Source organism: Carettochelys insculpta, chromosome 9 (assembly GCF_033958435.1).
Source record: "Carettochelys insculpta isolate YL-2023 chromosome 9, ASM3395843v1, whole genome shotgun sequence".
Taxonomy (NCBI): Eukaryota; Metazoa; Chordata; order Testudines; family Carettochelyidae; genus Carettochelys; species Carettochelys insculpta.
In genome coordinates, this window is record NC_134145.1 from 61,621,797 (window position 1) to 61,639,652 (window position 17,856).

A 17,856-nucleotide genomic window follows, 5' to 3' on the forward strand; every position below is an offset into this window, starting at 1 on the left:
TTTAAGTTACCCGCAGTTGCTTGAGTTAGAATACAGGGTAACACACCACCGGGCCAAGGCTTCACTGTGAAGACTGCAGCACTCTTTACAGTTAAAATGTAGTTTGCTGGGACTAAGGGAACAGCTGCTTTTGAACACAGGATTCAAGGGTCTGGGACAAAGGCAGGGAAGCAGCCACTTGGAACAGAGGGGCCTGAAGTTCCTGCTTTAGCTGTAGCCAGTAGCAGGAGAGCTTGGCAATGAAGTGTCCCTGAACCTGTGTTTTAGCTAGTGCAGAAGCCAATGCCCCACCCAGGAACTGGGTACCGAGGCTGGGTCAACACCGTTCTGCACATCAAAAGAACAGTGTTCCTGGCTGGGACATGGATGCAACTCAGCCTTCTGTTCACCCACACAGAGCAGTCACTTGCTGTTAGTGATGCTGAGTGAGCCTTCTGTCTATACAGTTCTAGCACAGGGAGGGAGAAGGATGAAGTGGCTCAGTTTGATCACCCATATGACAGGTCACTAGGCTAAGCTCACACCATGCTATACAAAAGCTGTAGTGTACTGGCTTCAGTACATCCCAGTACGTTTAGCACATTTTTCCCCCCAAGCCCCTTACTGTAGTATTTCCCAGGACTTCAAGATGAAAACAATTAATTTGCACATTTTAATTAGGAAAAAATAGTTATGTTGGAAATCATGAAGTTTATTATCCAAAAAACCACTTCTCCCAAAATCCCAACAGTCTAGACCTTGGTGATTCTCTAGGTGCAAAGGGGTAAGGTGTCTGGCTACGCCTTGGAGATCCACTCAAGGTGTTGCAAGGCTGAGTACAGAGTGTTCCCCACCAATCCGAGGAGTGCTGCTGAACCAATGGCCCCTCGGTTTCGCTTCCTGGGATCTGCAGAAAGAAACAATGGTACGTGCTTAGCTAGCTCAGTAACACTATCCTGCTCCTTGGCACTATCCCATGCTGAAAGCTAGCTCAGCTGCCCCCGTGGTTCATTTTTGAAGGGGAAGCCAAAAACCTTTTATGGAATATGACCATTTAAAAGCAAGCGGGTAAGACTGTTGCAGTCTGAAAGCTCCATGCTTAGTCCTACAGACACCCCCCTCAGTGAGAGCACACCACCAGTGGGTCACAGTCCTGAATTCACGATTCCAAGCTTCCCTGACTGTAGCTGATGTAATTGACGCTTCATGGAATTGTATTAGTTAACTTACAGGGAGAATAGCTCTTGGCAGAGCCTGGTGACTTTTACACAAATGCTTTGTCATTCTGTAACTCAATCACTTCATGACACACCAGTCAAGCCAGCTGCTCAAAGACTGAGGGGGGGGGTTTCAGAGCTGGATTCTAAATCTGTATCATTCCACACAGAATACCCAGCAGTGGGGAGGCTGGGGCTATGGTTTGTACACCTGAATAACTGTACTTTGGAGAAACTGATCATCAAATGAGCAGGGGGGGATTTTAATTCTCCTACTTTCCGAATGGTGTCCTACAGAAGGAAGCTTAAAGAGATGCTGTCCTGCCAGGATGCCATGCTTTTCAGGGAATAATGGGAAAGAATCATCTGTTTTCCCGACTACTATCCAAGCATGTAGAACAGCGTCCTTTGTCTGTGTAGACTCACCTCCTGTGTAATAGCCATAGGCATAAAGGACTCTCCCGATAATCCAAGTGATGCCGAATCCAACAGCAACACGCTAGAGGAAAGCAGGAAAGATTAAGGATTTTGGATCTGGGTGAACCTTGCCATGCTCCTTTGGCCGCCCATATGGGGATTTTGCTTTATAAGCACTGACTATCAACATGGTAAGGAGTCAGACAGAAGTGATCTAAATCTCTTGATAAGCTGTGGAGTCCTCACTCAACCAGCAGCAAATTTCCACCACATGGTTTAGTTCCTGCATCCCAGGCTGTGGTTCCAGTTCATCAGACTAGGATCTCAAACCTGCCAGAGCTGCTGCCTGCAGTCCTGTGCACCAGCACTTGGCAAAGGACAGCAATTGTTTTTGCAGGAAGTTTCCAGTCTTTCATGGAAGTTGTCTGGCTATTAGAAGGAAAACCCAAACTTTTGCAGTTTTCATTCTTTGCCTCCTACTCTTTTACCAATAACAGAGAGAAAAAAACAGAACATTTCTGGTTTTTTCATTGGAACTTTTCCGGTTTTTTCATTGGAACTTTTCCATAGAGATTTTCTTTTAAAAATGGCTATTGGCCCAGGGCAGGCGCACCAAGCTGGAATGTGATACGCTACGTAGATCAGTAACAGAAAGCTATGCTAGTCTATATACTATCAAAACAAAAAAGCAGTCAGGTAGCACTTTAAAGACTAACGAAATAATTTATTCTGTGAGCTTTCGTGGGACAGACCCACTTCTTCAGACCATAGCCGTACCAGAACAGACTCAATATTTAAGGCACAGAGAACCAAAAACAGTAATCAAGGTGGACAAATAAGAAAAAAAAAAAATCATCAAGGTGAGCAAATCAGAGTAGAGAGGCCCGGGGGGGGGGGGGGGTTTGGGGGGTGGTGTCAAGAATTAGATGAAGCCACGTATGCAAACCAGCCCCTACAGTGACCCAGAAAATTCTAATCTCAGTTCAAACCACATGTTAATGTGTCAGATTTCAATATCTTTGGCAGTGTTACTGAAGAAGAATTTTCACAACACTCTTCAAAGAGAGGCTGCTGAACTCTTTCATATTCAAATTTGACACATTAACATGTGGTTTGAACCGAGATTGGAATTTTCTGGGTCACTATAGGGGCTCGTTTGCATACTTGGCTTAATCTAATTCTTGACCACCCCCTGACCCCGCCTCTCTACTCTCTGATTTGCTCACCTTGATTACTGTTTTTGGTTCTCTGTGCCTTAAATATTGAGTCTGTTCGGGTATGGCTATGGTCTGAAGAAGTGGGTCTGTCCCACAAAAGCTCACCTAATAAATGCTGTGTCTCAGATGGGCAAGATGATTGAAGGCTTCTCTGATTCACCCTAGGGCTAGAATGGAGCCAGCTGAATGGGTCAGGAAGACTTTTCCTCTTTAACAGCAATGAAGGGTCCTGTGGTACCTTACAGACTAACAGAAAAGTTTTGAGCATGAGCTTTCATGAGCACAGACTCACTTCATCAGATGCTGGTCTTGGAAATCTGCAGGGCCAGGTATAAATAAGCCAGAGCAAGGGTGGGGATAACCAGGTTAGCTCAGTCAGCAAGGGTGAGGCTTACTACCTGGCCCTGCAGATTTCCAAGACCAGCATCTGATGAAGTGAGTCTGTGCTCACGAAAGCTCATGCTCAAAACTTTTCTGTTAGTCTGTAAGGTGCCACAGGACCCTTCGTTGCTGTTACAGATCCAGACTAACACAGCTACCCCTCCAATATTTTTCCTCTTTAGGAGATCTTAGCACATCCTCCTACAACCCACACAAAGGCAGGAGAGAGTAGGAACAATTTTTAATCCAATTGTTTCTAACCTGGCCAGGGACATGACTCACCGGGTGGTAGATTCCGCCCACGGCTAGAAAGAACAGGAAGGAGGGGTAAACTTCCAACCTGAAAAGAGAAGACAGAGATTTGCAGTTATGACTAAGGCAGATGGGGATTTTTGGTAGTTTTTGAAGAGATCTTTGTGGAAATTTATCATTCCCTGCTCTCCCATCCTCCCCAACACTTCTCAGAAATGGGCAATATATTTTGGGGAACCACCTCATCTTGTATAGAGACGTTGAGAAAGACAGCTCACCAGAGGCCTCCATGCTCAGCTGTAAGCTGCCTCTGCAAGAATGCCATGACAACCACATGCGTGCCTACATTCACTGTGTGCAGTGATAGATACACATATCCTTGAGAGAGCCCAGAGCCACTGCCCAGGACCAGCACTGCATTTGCTTACACAGCCTGAAGTTCCCTTTTAACATCATTGCCAATACTAAGCCACTGTTTACTAGCTAGGGAGTGGGAACACAGCTGAACAATCAGACCATCAAAGGACAGGGGATGACATACCCCACTGGAAACAGAGCTTCAATGCCTTTAAATCTGTCCACATGAGCAAACTGTCAGGGCTGATGGAACACAGGAGTCCTCCCACAGCAAGGCCAGTCTGTGATTGGAAGTGAAGCTCTGTGGTTTGAAGTGGGGGTCCGGGGGGTTGGCGCTAAGCATTACCCTGCAGCAGAGATGTACGTTTTCTGACAGCCCAACCCAGACACAAAGCGTTCAGCAGCGTAATTCCCATGCTCCTGGCACTGAGTGTTACTGACTTCAAGCCAACAATTCCAACCACCATGACACTCACGTGTTCTGGTGCGCACGCTGGATGCAGTTGAAGATATGCCCATGTTCAGGGTCCGTGCTATACATGGTTGGATACTGTTAAAGACAACATAGCATCAGCACATACATGCAGCTTTGGTCTCTAACAGCACCATCACTCGCTGCTTCCTGCGGGGGTTATTTCTTCCCAGAGGACTCACCCAGGGCAATCTGAGCTTCAACTCTGCTTGCCTGGCAAGATCACCTGACTGTCCTGGGAGGTTTGGGGTTCAAGTTGTGTCATGGTGCCCTCATGCACTGCAAATTCCTGGGCACACTGGCTCAGCAGCACATACAACTTGGGCAAGGAGCAGGCAAAATGTACTGGCCCCCAGAGCCACATACAATAATTTTCAGAAGTTTGAGAGCTGCAAGACATGCACAACCCACCCATGAGGTGGTAACCCCCAGGGCAGCGGCTTCTGCCCCAACACCCCATGCAGGGCTACAGCCCTTCAACCCCCCTCCTCAGGATGCTGACAACCACCGAAGTGAACTGCAAACCCTCTCTGTAATAGAATCCACATCAAGCCAGGGTGTATGCCAGCACTCCCAGCACCCCTAATTCCAGCCCTTGCGCTCCCCGACAGGGCAGAAGACTGTAGTTCTACCACTCCACTGAAGGACAGAGGCCCCTGGTTCCACCATCCCAGTCCTGAGCTGCCACACCCTCTCCCCATGCTCACCCCTCCTGGTAGGTGGCAAATGCTCAGTGAGCTGCACTTTAGCTGTAAGAGCCCCATGCAGCTCACAAGACAGTTTGGCCATGTCTGATTTAGACCAGGAAGTGAATCCTCACCTTGGCTCAGTGGTCTTTTAAACGCTATTAGATGTTACACAAAATAGAGGATCAAAGCTAGAACAACCCCACCCCAAGCCCTCATGTATGCGGGTCACTGGCTCATCTGGGAAGCTGACCAGAAAGTAGCAGGTGGGAACAAGGGCTGGATATACACTACCTCCCCCGTCAGATCTGAGCGGTGAGAGCGGGCCCGTGCCTGCAGATGCTTCCCTGAAGCAAGCTGGGGTGAGAGCTGTGGATTTGGTTCCAAGAGTGCCTACACTCCCTCTTTGCGTTTCCTAGCAATGAATTCACTGCCCATTGTTTCTACTCGGACCACTACAAATGGGAACGAATGGAGGGTGTTGAAGCGCTGCAGCTGCACTGCTGGAGGATTTCAACCCGTGATAACATGTCTGCTGCTCTCTTGGCCAACACACCAGAGACCAAACCAGGGACTGCACAGCTATAAGCATGAGGCACTATGGCTTAAAGTGAAGGACCAGCCAAGAACTGCAATACACCCATGGGAAGGGTGTACCGCTCACACACTGATGAATGGGTTACAACAACATTTGCTGAGTGGACCACCACCAACAGGATATGTTCCTGTGTAGAGAGCTCCTAGAACATGGTGAGGCCCAAGATTAAGAGCCAAGGCTGACAGTGCAGATTGCTCATGACAGCCCTCTTGTGACACTCCTTATGTACTAAGATCTACACAAAACCAGATTCCCATTCACCAAATGGTTCACACAGAGAGGGGGGACTAATTCACCAAGTCTTGCAGAAGCACTGGAAATTAAGGGAAATGCAGTGCTAAACCAGCTGATGAGATGCCTTAGCACTTCTCCCTCAGGGTAGCCAGGGGAGGCATCCCTTTGCCTCAAGGGCAGGATCACCCACTTACCTCTACCTTGTACTTCTTTCGTGCCTTTGCCACATTCACAGCAAGGTGTGTGATCATAATAAAGCCAGCTACGCCGGTCAGGACCACATAGCCGTACTCCTTGGAGAGAACCACCATCTTGAGACTGTTGAGAGAGGAGTATTTGGTTACAATCTACACAAGACTATTGACCAGTCATTGGTATGAAAAATGGGGGATTTACTGAACACAGGCCAACATCTTACCAGCCTGGGGACCTGGCTGAAGAAAGTAACAAATCATACCACTTTCACCTCTAGACTGCTTGTTGAAATCCAACCCAAGCAGCTGAAGTGCTATGTGAAATGAGTCAGTCTTTCTGTCCAGTTCCTATCAGGCAAGTGTCCACAACACAACCTTCATCATCACAACTGTGGCTTCTCATTGCACTCTCAGTAGAGGGGCCATGGATGGTTTGGGCCCTGCAAACAGAGTGCCCCATAAATGGTCAGCTAGATCAAGATGAAGCACCCTTGGGCCATACAAGCAAGAAGGCAATGGGCAGAAGCTTGCACCAGTATCTGGCCTGTGACTATGGTCTGGTATATTTCAGTTATAGCAGCAGAACCCTTTCACTGAAAAAGATACAGTAGTAAAAACTCTAGTGTGGATTCATTACATTGGTATAAAGAAGACAGTGTTATTGTTTCTTCCTTTCCCCACACAGGAATAGCTATACCAACTTAATTGTGCCCACAGAACAGTATAATTTTTAGGGCAGATAAGACCTGTGATGGGTCAGATGTCTTGAGGGGTCTAGCTGACATATTTGCAACAGAACTGAATACACTTGTTTAGAAAAAGTCTTAATTGCAAACATGTAAATTCTACCATTGCAACCATCTCAATGTTCTAGATTAGGGCCTTGATCCTCTTTTCACTGAAATGAAGATCAAGACAACTAGTGCCTCAAATGGGAAGGTGTCAAACCACAAGGCAGCAGATACTGAGCAGGGAGATGCTACATGAGCTTTAAGTCCTACACATACAGCACTGCAGACTGCCTCCCAGAAGCCCTTTCATCAAGTGGTCACTGACACTGAGCGCACAGTGAAGGCTAGTGGGAGACAGAGCAAAGGTGACAAATGTACTCATGAGAGCGAAAAAGGAAAACCATACATACTTCAGCCCAAATAGCCACTGGCAACCTGAGTATTACTCTCCTTCCCACCCGCTAGAAAATCATGCTGGGGATCGGGCTTAGATTCACAAGCACTCAGCAAGTCTAGAGGTATTCACCAGTAATTACACATGCTGCTCCAAACGCAGCTAGGAGGAGAAGAGCTTGCAGAGCTATTATGCACAAACCATGTCTCCTCATGCCCAACCATTAGCACCACAAATGAGCTTTACCAGTTCGGCTGCCTCACTCTACCACTGGGACAAGGTTCACTCGGTTTTATGGGGCCAAGTCAAACCTAACTAATCCTTTCCAGGTGGTGCATCATTCACTGCCACAGAAACCAAAACCATTCTCAGTGATGGAGGAACATGTTAGCTTAGGGAATGAACAGCAGCAGCAGCCTACTATGGCAACACTGCCAGGACTCCTGAGCACGTGGAAGGGAAAATCATCAGGGACCCACTTTAGTTTCATTTTTACAAGGATTATTATAAACCAGCATTGAAAGGAATGAGGTTATTTATCAAAGACAATGGCACAGACCTTGCACATGAAATGTTTCAGGTAACCAAGCATTCATGAGAACACTGAAAGTGAAGGTAGAGGTAAAGCTGTGAATACAGGCAGTAACCCTCACTACAACGGTTACATTGCATTTAGACTGTACCACAAAGAATCAGCATTTCACAGAGACAACCAGTCCCTCCCTCTAAGACCGTGGTGTCCAACACACTAGTTACTAGCTGCAGGTGGCTATTTGACCAGTTGAGAGTGGCTAGCTGGCTTGAACAATATATTTTCTTAATAATGTGGCTTGTTCGCTACAGCAATAACCTCTGGAGTGGCTACTGTTTCAGAAGTGGCTGGACACCATGGCTCTAACAGCAAAGTGGGGAAGGGGTGTGTCATTTTTTATTATAAACTGAATACAGAGCACGAACTGCCAGTGGAGTTCTGGTTATGGGCGTGGGCTGTGGGGTGGGGACAGGGATGAAAGGCTTGGGGTAAGGGAGGGTAATCAGTTACAGCAGGTAGCTGGGCTGCAGGTGGGTGTGGCGGTTCTGACTGGGGGTGCAGGCCAGCATTTCCTCTAACTTTTTCCATCCTTGGCCAAATAATTTTGTTACGTGTACCCAGGCACATGTGGATGTGCACCACCAACAGAAATATATTCTGCCCACTGTGGGTACTCTGCTAATTATCGGGGTGTAGTAAGATGTAGGCCTAAACCAATGCAAGGCCTGGTCTGAGGCCTATTTAACAATGGACAAAACATGGTTAATGTAAAGCTAAGCTAAACAAAGCAGCAGAAATGTAGCACTTTAAAGACTAACAAAATGCTTTAAAGTGCTACATTTCTGCTGCTTTGTTTTGTTTGAGTACACACTAACAGGGCTACAATAAGTTACTATTCAACATGGAAAGCTAAGCTGTCAGCAAGAGGCAGGCCCCGTCTAACAGAACTCGGCTCAGACAAGGTTGAGAGTGTAAAACATTAATTGGTAATCAGCTCAGGTGCAGGACTATAATTGGTACTGGTCATAAATTGAAATCACAAGGTACCAACAGCTCATTAAAAGAGACCTTGGTACTAATTTCTCACAGATACGGACCCAGGTTCAGGAAAGGGTCTAAAATGACAGCATGATGGATAAGAGATAATCTAATCAAACCATGAGGTACAGGGTGATGAGTGGTATCTAAGCAGTGTCAGAGGGTGGTAATCTGACAACATCAGAGGATGACAACTTGATACTTAGTAGTAAGGGGTGATTTCTTTGTAACTGTATATAAAGTGGTGTCTTGGGGGGTGGGCAGTGAGGAGGGGAGGGAGAGAGAACGGACAGTCTTTGTGTGATCTAGGGAGCAGTGGAAATTTTCCACTGTCTGAATCATTCCATTGTGACAGATACATATGCGCAGTAGTTCAGTAGAGTCTGCTGACAACTGTTAACTGTACTTGGCTACAATAAACCTGGCCTGGCACCTTCAATCCTTATCTGGTCTGTGGTCTTTGGGGCCCTCTTGTTGACTGCTGCGATTATTGGGCTCACCATTGAACACACAGGCAAGCAGCCTTCTGGTCATCATCATCAACTGAACCAAAGATCTGTGAGGACACCATGGCAATAAATCCACCTAACTACACTGGGCAGCACCTGAATTTCCCCTGGGCAGGTGCTCAGCTTACAGGGAACACTGATGCAGGCTATGAGGTGGGGATGAAGGTTCTGTGGTACAGGAGAAGGCTCTAGGTGGGACAGAGGACTGGAGCGTTCCGGGGGGCAGGCCCTGGAAGACAGCTTGGGCGTGGAAGGGGATGCTGGGGTTTGGGTGCAGGGGGGTAAGGCTGGATATGGGGTGGGTCATAAAAACTTTGGAGGGAATTTTGATGCAGAAGGGAACTCTAGGCCTGGAGCAGGGAGTGTGGGGTCCTGGCAGTGCTTACCACAGCTCCTTGAAGCAGTTTCTAGGCCCCTGTGGGCATGGACAGCCAGACAGCCCTCAACTGCTACCCTTGCCACCTGTAGGCACCACCCCTGCAGATGCTATTGGTCATGGTTCTTGGCCAATGGGAGCTGCAGAACTGGTTCTTGGGCAGGAGCAGTGTGCAGAGACTCTGGATGCCCAAGTGCCTGGGGGCTGCCACAGGGACTGGGTGGCTGCTCCAAACCAGAGCAGTTAGGAAGCCCACCTTAGCCCCAGGCTGTGATCCCCAAGAGGCACTGTGAGGAAGGAGGAGGAGTTGAGGGAGAGAAGGTTGTTCAGTGCAGCCTAAAGACCCCCTGGACTTCCCCTGCAGACCCCAAGGCATCCATGGACCCTAGTTTGAGAAATGCTGCTTTGGAGTCTGTATGTCCACTCAGTCCTACTTCTTGTTCAGCCAATCACTAAAACAAACAAGTCTGTTTACATTTACAGGAAACAATGCTGCCCACCTCTTATTTATAATTACACCTAAAAGTAAGGTATTTCTGGTATTTGTATCCCTCTCCATGCTTCGTCAACCCTTCCAGGAGACGTGATTCCATGCTGAGGATGCTCATTAAAAAAACAACGTTAATTAAATCTGTGAGTGAACTCCTTGGGGAAGAAATGTACATCGCCTGCTCTGTTTTACTCTATTTATGCCATTCAGTTCGGGTCAGAGCAGTCTTGGATAATGACCCAGCACGTATGTTTTAAGAACACTTTCAAAGCAGGTTTGACAAAAGGCAAAGTATTAATTTTTTAATCATGCAATTAATTGTGATTTCATTATTCACCAACAACCTCACTGGACTGGTCACACGGTTCAGATGTCTGATCAACTCAGAAACCAGAACCTGTTTTGGGAAATGCTGAAGGAAGGACGGAGGAGTGTTGGGGGCCTGGGAAAGTGATCTAGGGATGTGCTGAAGGCACACACAAAAAAGTGCAACATTGGTGTCAACATTTGGGAGAACCTTGCCCAGGACCCTCACCAGGGGAAAGTAGTAATCTGTGAGGGGGTGACACGATTTGAGAGGTCCCACTGCAGTGCAGATGAGGAGAGGCCGAGAAGAAGAAAAGAGCAGCAAAAACTGCCCCAAGCCCCTCCAGCTGCTACCAACACCTGCCCCTTCTGTGATAAGGCCTGTGACTCCAGAGTTGGCAGATCAGCCATGAATGGACTCATGAATAGGAGGGTGACATGAAGATGTCCTACTCGTTATCGAGTGACCGTCAAGAATAGTGATTTTTTTTTTATGTCACTTGACAACTGTACTTTTTATCTTTAGGTGAAGACCCAATGTCCAAAAACATCTTGCTAAATCCACAAATTACTGGCCTCAATACAGTTCTCTTATGCAGTCGGGAAGAATAATTCACTACAGGAATGACTAGGTGAAATGTTAGGACCTAGGTTATTCAGAAGACCAGGTTATATGGTCATTGTAGTGCCTTTGGGCCTGGATTGGAGACTATAATTCTGCCACATCAAAAAAACATAGTGTCAGTTTTAGTTCATAACAAATACCAAGCCACATATGAAGCAGATGAGATAAAAGGTAATTAACTTTAAAAACTGTAGATGATAATTTAAGAGTATCAACAAATGAGATGATTCTCCAGATCTGAAGAAGCGGGTCTGTCCCATCACCTAATAAATTATATTGTTAGTCTTTAAGGTGCTACAGGACTGCTTTTTTGTTTTATCAAATAAGAAAATAGTTGAGGAAAAATAAATGACAAAGTTACATGTAAATGTCACTGTGAGTTTGCTATTGGCCCATTATTCACTAAATGCATGTTAAAAAGATAAATACTTGAAAAAAATGACTAAGCTATTAGGAGTAAGAAGATATTCTATGGAAGAGCCTGCAGACAACATCTGGAGACAAGTGTGGGAATACTGCTAGCAACAGAGATCCTGTCACCTGATCTACGCAGTCTTACCTCTGCCTCACAATGGCATAAATCCATAGGTCAGAAGGGAACGTTAATGACCTTGGTACTGTAACACTGGCATAAATGTTGCAAGTCTGGCTTTTCATCCTGACTCAGCAATGCTGGAACAATCCTGCTAACTGAATTCAGGACTGAAGGAAACATTGATAGGTTACTTCTGTGCACAGTCAATCATCAGTCTAGCAAAAACAAGAAGTCCCGTGGCATCTTATAGATTAACAGATATTTTGGAGCATAAGCTTCCATGGACAAGGACCTGCTTCATCAGATACATGAAGCAGGTCTTTGCTCACAAAAACTTATGCTCCAAAATATATGTTAGTCTGTAAGGTGCCACAGGACTTCTTGTTTTTGAAGATACAGACTAACTCTGCTACTCCTCTGAAACTTGTCATCAGTCTAGCAATAACAGAATCACAGTAATGCAACAGTGCACTGAGCCAACGGACAACAAACTTCACAATTACAGGTAGCAAGAACAATCATGTTCAGTCGTCGCAAAGGCCAATATAATAACAGGTTATATTAAAGTCAGTATTGTAACAGATACTCTATTCTTGTACAAGACTATACAGAAGTCACACCAGAGTACAGTAAATACAGGCAGCAGGAGTTCAACAGGACTCAATTCTTATTTTTATGACCTCCACGTACACTGTGTATTTTAGCAACCTTTGACCACAACCATGCACTCTACTAACAAAATAAACGATATGGTTCATGAGACTGAAGTAATTCGCCCTGAGTTGCACATACATAGGGCTTATCTACACAAATAAGGGCTTCCAGAATAAAGTGAAGCATGAATTTTAAATGCAACAACTATTTGAGAAAAAGGGTATCCACATAGGGAGTTATTCCAGAAGAACTATAGTGGAACAGTTATTCTAGAATAGCCCCAGTCAGTTAATTTTCCCAAGTAGACAAGATCTTAGAGAGCTGAAGGAACTTGAGTCCAAAGGATTAAAAAGAGTATGCAAATCGCTACATATTCCAAGACTCAAAACCTATAGAAGTTCAGTAGGCAACTAATGCTAATGACTGAAGAAACACAGTCTACATTGTAATTAGCAATAAAACATAATAGTCACCTGGACTGTAAACTCTTTGAGACAGAGTTTGAGCCTATGTCTACACTTGTGTTCCATCAACCTTTTTTGTGGTTCATAGGTGCTCATCCCTCCATGTATGAATGACAAAGATTTGCAGAATTTTGCTCATTGAGGATGGAAGCATTATGTGGGCAAAAGTGCCAACAAACAGCATTCACACACACTTTCAGTGACAGGGCTGTGATTACATAGCCTTGTTGCTAAAAGCTGCATAGTGTAGCTATACCTGAAGATTGTTGCCATGGTTCTCAGCAAAATACACCACTATTTGTGGTTGACGGTCAGTAAAGTATTTTGTCTTGCTAAGACCAGCCCAGTAAAAGTCTCAAAGCACTTTACAAACATTAATGAATTCACATTCAACACTTCATAAGCTTGGAGATAAGGCCTTTCAATACCACTCCCTTTCAACATCTTCACTACACAAACAAGGAGATCACCAGTTAAGACACAAAGTATCTAGAATCAATTCAGTGAACATATATATTGCCATTTACACTTCCTACAATCCTCATAGGCTGTCAGTTTCACAAGTCTCTAGCTTCCAACACATGATGGCCACCTACCATGCAGGATTCACACAAAGGGGAGGTCTATGCTAAAAAAAGAAATTTTACTAAAGATACCTAACTCCAGCTATGAGAATTGCATAGCTGGAGTTGCTGTACTTTAACTTGAATTTCTGGCCTAGCATCAAACTGCAAGGAATAGTGCAGTCAGTAGGGGTGCCCTGAGGCTTTGATTTAGTGCACTCCTACTAGGCATGCTAAATCTAATCCCTAAAAATCAACCACAGCAACACTGATCTTCTGCTTGGTATAGACAAGCCCCCACATGCAACAGCCTTTATTCCAAACAGGAATAAGTCTTGTATCTCTCATTGTGGCATTTTCCTTCCAGATAAAAACAATGCATTCAAAACGTATGGACTGAGGGGCATTGAAGCATGGGGCTTGGGGGTAGTAGGGTGGGGTGAGCAGTCCAGGCTGGAAAACCATCAGCCTGAAGAACTAGTGAAATGGCAAAACCTTGAGAGCTGAAAGTGAAAGCTGAGTAATTGCAATAGGAAATCAAAACTGTTCAGAAGCCCCTGGTTGGTTTGTTTTTACTAACTCAAACCAATTTGAATGACTAGCATTTCGAATAAAAGACGACTTTGTAACATCCAGCCCCTCTACAGATTCATTTAAAGTATTAAAGCACAATAACTATCTTGGAGCTAAGCTCTCCAGCAAAACGATGGCAGATCACGCCAAACATTCCTGATATTTCTATGGTAACACGAACAGGACATTTTAAAAACAAAAGCCAACACATTCTTCAAGCCTTCCTCATATTCTCAAAGTAGCAAAAAAGGAGAGAGAGACGGGGAAAAACACACAACTCCAGTTTCATAAATGTTCTTTGCAGGTCACCTTTAAGAAAGCTCCGTGCATGCAATTTTGGTCATCATTTCAGGTGCATTTACACTACAAAAAAACAGACACAGCAGTGCAGCTCAGAGCCCGGGTCAACTGGCTCATACGCTACAGGGTTAAAACTAGCAAAGGCGGTATTCTCACTTGGCCTGGATGCTGGCCTCTTCTGAAACCCAGTGATGAGGAGGGGAAGCTTTCAGAGCTCAGGCTATTGGACACCTGTCCAAATGGGCGAATCTACACTGCAACTTTTAGGCAAACAGTATGCGCTCAAATAAGCTGACTTGGGCTCGAAGACTTGCTGCCTCTGCCCCCAGCCCCTGCTTTGTAGCGATACCCTCATATTGAAGCCAACACAAAGTACTCCTATCTGTGATATCCAACCAGTTCTGAAGCACTAGAGTGGCTACTGCTATAGTGAACTAGAGATATTACTTTGAAAATATGTTTATTGTTCAAGTCAACTAGCCACACGCAACCAGCGAAGTAGCCACACGTGGGTGTGGGCCACCACATTCCTAGAATCATGCAGATCCTGACACAGTAGGGCCTGGTAACTATAGTGATAGATACAGGAATTAGATACACACCATCCAATCTGGGAAGCTGGAAACAATAGCTTAGTTTTGATTCTCAGGATGGATGTTTTTATATATATCTGCAGAATCCATTCCTTGTGAGTTCACAGGAACAAGAAGCTGAATGAACTCAGAGAGCAAGCAATGCCCACAATAAATCTAGTTCTCAGGGATTTCTTGTATGTAGCTCATCCATCAGAGATAGCAGGATTAGCTATCTCACAGGCCTTTTGTCATATGTTGCGTACATTTCAGGGGAGGTTTACATTTGAGCCTATCAGTTTTGGCAGCATTTCCTTTACTTGCAATATCCATGCAGTAACCAGTGCCTCAGAGTAGAGTGCACACAGGCCTGAAATGAACCAGGTACTGTCCGCAGCAAGTAGGGCAAAAGGAGACAGACAAAAGGTGCCAAGAGGAAACAGCCTTTGCACAGAAAAGCGACCTCTCTCCTGCCTTCTCTTGAGGAACCCCACCAACTATTTCTGCACCACATTAGTACTGTGAAAGGAGATATAATGGGCATCCCAGTCAGTGACAAGATTTTAAAATATACCTTCTGGTTCCCTAGTGGTTGTCCTCTCCCGTTCTTTGATGGGAGAGGCCTGGCCAGGAAACTCGGGCCACGGGTCTAATCAGTAGAGCACAGTGGGATCCCCTGTGACAAAGAAAAGCAACCCCCCAAACTGCTCTGGAGCAGGTAACTCAGCAGCACTCCCCCGCGTGTGGGCGAGCAGCGAGCTCGGCGGTGGCTGCAGGTCAAACGCACCTACAGCGCCAAAAGGGAGACAAGCACCTCAGAAGCCAGCGGGGGTCTCCCCCCCCACCCCACCCCCGGGAGCCCAGCAGCGCTGTGGCAGGAGGCCCCAGAACAGCGAAGGAAGCCCCAAGACAGGCCTGGGAGCCAGGGGTGCAAAAAGCTGCAGGGGAAACTACCAGCCTGGGCGAGCCCAGCGGGGAGCGTCACGTTCAGGGCGGGTGTCTCTATGCAACCCACCCGGGGAGCGTCCTTGAGTGGGGCAGCGCCCGGGCAGCGGACCCCGGAGGAGACGGACAGGCAGGTAGGTGGCTGTAAGAGGCCGCCAGGGCGCAGACTCACCAAGCGCCTTGAAGGGCCGAGGAGGACTCGGCCTGGGCCCAGCACCCGGGTTACTGGGTCTGGAGCCCCTTCGCGGTGGGGGATGACCCCTGTCCCCTCCCACCGGTCTCCCCCCCCAAGGCTGCCTCCCCTGGCACCCCGGGGCGCAGAGCGGGGGCCCGCCCAGGGCCTGGAGACCCCGCAGCAGGGCACGCGGGCCGGGCAGGCCGAGGCGCCAGGCCCCAGGGCGGCTCGCACTCACCTGCCTGCGCCGCGCGGAGACCCAGTCGGGAAGTGGCGGAAGCCCGCGGCCGGCCAGCGCCTGCGTGAGCCAGCGCCGCCTCAAGGCCCGCCTGGGCCCGCCGAGCCACCGCCCCCAGGGCGGGCCCGCCGCGCCGCGCCGCGCCCGGCCTGCTCCTCCGCCCGCCGTCTGCCGAGCCCGACACCCCCTGAGCCCCCACAGCACCTCCGCTGGCCGGGGGCGGGAACGATGCCCCATCCCCACAACCGGCGTGACACCCCGCAGCCCCCCTCTCTGACGGGGGGTCTACACCCCCCCTACAACCCCCCGGACGGGGATACTACACCCCATCCCCCCAACAGTTCTCTGACCGGGAAACTACACCCCGCCCCCACAGCCCCCCCGATGGGGATACTACACCCCATCCCCCCAACAGTTCTCTGACCGGGAAACTACACCCCGCCCCCACAGCCCCCCCGACGAGGATACTACACCCCATCCCCCCAACAGTTCTCTGACCGGGAAACTACACCCCGCCCCCACAGCCCCCCCGACGGGGATACTACACCTCATCCCCCCAACAGTTCTCTGACCGGGGAACTACACCCCGCCCCCACAGCCCCCCCGATGGGGATACTACACCCCATCCCCCCAACAGTTCTCTGACCGGGAAACTACACCCCGCCCCCACAGCCCCCCGACGGGGATACTACACCTCATCCCCCCAACAGTTCTCTGACCGGGAAACTACACCCCGCCCCCACAGCCCCCCCGACGGGGATACTACACCTCATCCCCCCAACAGTTCTCTGACCGGGGAACTACACCCTGCCCCCACAACCGGCATGACACCCCACAGCCCCCTCCTCTGACGGGGGTTCAACACCCCATCCCCACAACAGTTCTCTGACCGAGGAACTACATCCCACCCCCACAACTGACGTGACACACCACAACACCTCTTCTGCACCTTGCCCCCACAACTGGATGACACCCCACAACGCCTCTTCTGGGGGGCACATTGTGCCTCCACAGTCACCATGATGCCCCACAACACTTCTGACCTGGGGGGAATACCCCCCACCCCTGCTCACAATTGCTGTGATACCCCACCACACTTCCTCTGACTGGGGGGAATGTAACCTGCCCCTACAACTGGGGTGACACCCACAACACCTCCTCTGGGGGGCACATTGTGCCTCCACAATCACCATGACACCCCATAACACCTCTGACCTCGGGGGAATGCACCCCTCACCCACAATTGCTGTTACACCCCACAACAGCTCCTCTGATGGGGAGAACCCTCCACCCACAATCACTGTGACACCCCACAACTTCTCTGCCTGGGAGGGGGACGACACGCTCCACAGCCACAATCACTGTGACAACCCACAGTGCCTTCTCTCAGTGAGGGGAACACAACCCATGCCCATAATGCATACTCTTACTGGATGGGGGGGCACACACCCTGTGACACGATCACTGTGATGCCCCACAACCCCTCCTCTGGCTGCGGGGGGACTACCCCCACCCCCACAACTGGCATGGCACCCACAACACCTCTTCTGACAGGGGGATCTGCCCCCCACAACACCTCCTCTGGCCAGGGGGGACGACACCCTGCCCCCCCAACCAGCATCACACCTCACAACACTTCTTCTGATGGGGGAGAGAACACCCCCCCGGCCCTAAATCACTGTGACACTGCATAACGCCTCCTCTGACCAGGGTTGGGACACACCCCGCATCCACAATCGATTTATTAATGGGTATATAAATGTGAATACACATATATAAAAACAGTAACATATTTCAACATTTTTAATGAGATGGGTGAGCCTGAGACCCAG

At 48.2% G+C, this 17,856-nt stretch overlaps 2 protein-coding genes across 3 annotated transcripts in view; one reads left to right on the forward strand and one right to left on the reverse strand.

The window, feature by feature from the left end:
• Positions 1 to 670: 670 nt before the first annotated feature.
• Positions 671 to 16,181, reverse strand: MGST3 (microsomal glutathione S-transferase 3). 2 transcript variants are annotated; one of them, XM_075003167.1, is made up of 6 exons: positions 16,025 to 16,181; positions 6,005 to 6,128; positions 4,297 to 4,370; positions 3,494 to 3,551; positions 1,623 to 1,695; positions 671 to 886 (listed from the first exon to the last, which is right to left on the reverse strand). In XM_075003167.1, exons 2-6 carry the CDS (start codon positions 6,119 to 6,121, stop codon positions 777 to 779), a joined length of 432 nt encoding a protein of 143 aa, XP_074859268.1. In that variant the 5' UTR covers positions 6,122 to 6,128; positions 16,025 to 16,181; the 3' UTR covers positions 671 to 776. The 2 variants fall into 2 exon arrangements, with proteins under 2 accessions (XP_074859268.1, XP_074859269.1); XM_075003168.1 differs by lacking the exon at positions 16,025 to 16,181 and adding an exon at positions 15,241 to 15,342.
• The window catches only part of ADCY10 (adenylate cyclase 10), a 68,065-nt gene continuing 65,250 nt past the window's right edge, over positions 15,042 to 17,856 (forward strand). The window contains exons 1-2 of the mRNA XM_075003322.1: positions 15,042 to 15,050; positions 15,526 to 15,745. Of these exons, the coding sequence (XP_074859423.1) occupies positions 15,042 to 15,050; positions 15,526 to 15,745 (229 nt within the window). The remainder of the gene's footprint in view (positions 15,051 to 15,525; positions 15,746 to 17,856) is intronic.

What these genes read in the sequence shown, in the direction of transcription:
- MGST3 (XM_075003167.1), bottom strand. Translation starts at nt 6,121, where the DNA reads ATGGTGGTTCTCTCCAAGGAGTACGGCTATGTGGTCCTGACCGGCGTA. An exon ending in TGGGCGGAATCTACCACCCG is followed by an intron (nt 1,696 to 3,493) that starts GTGAGTCATGTC and finishes GCTTTCCTCTAG; the next exon opens with CGTGTTGCTGTTGGATTCGG. An exon ending in CTATGGCTATTACACAGGAG is followed by an intron (nt 887 to 1,622) that starts GTGAGTCTACAC and finishes TTCTTTCTGCAG; the next exon opens with ATCCCAGGAAGCGAAACCGA.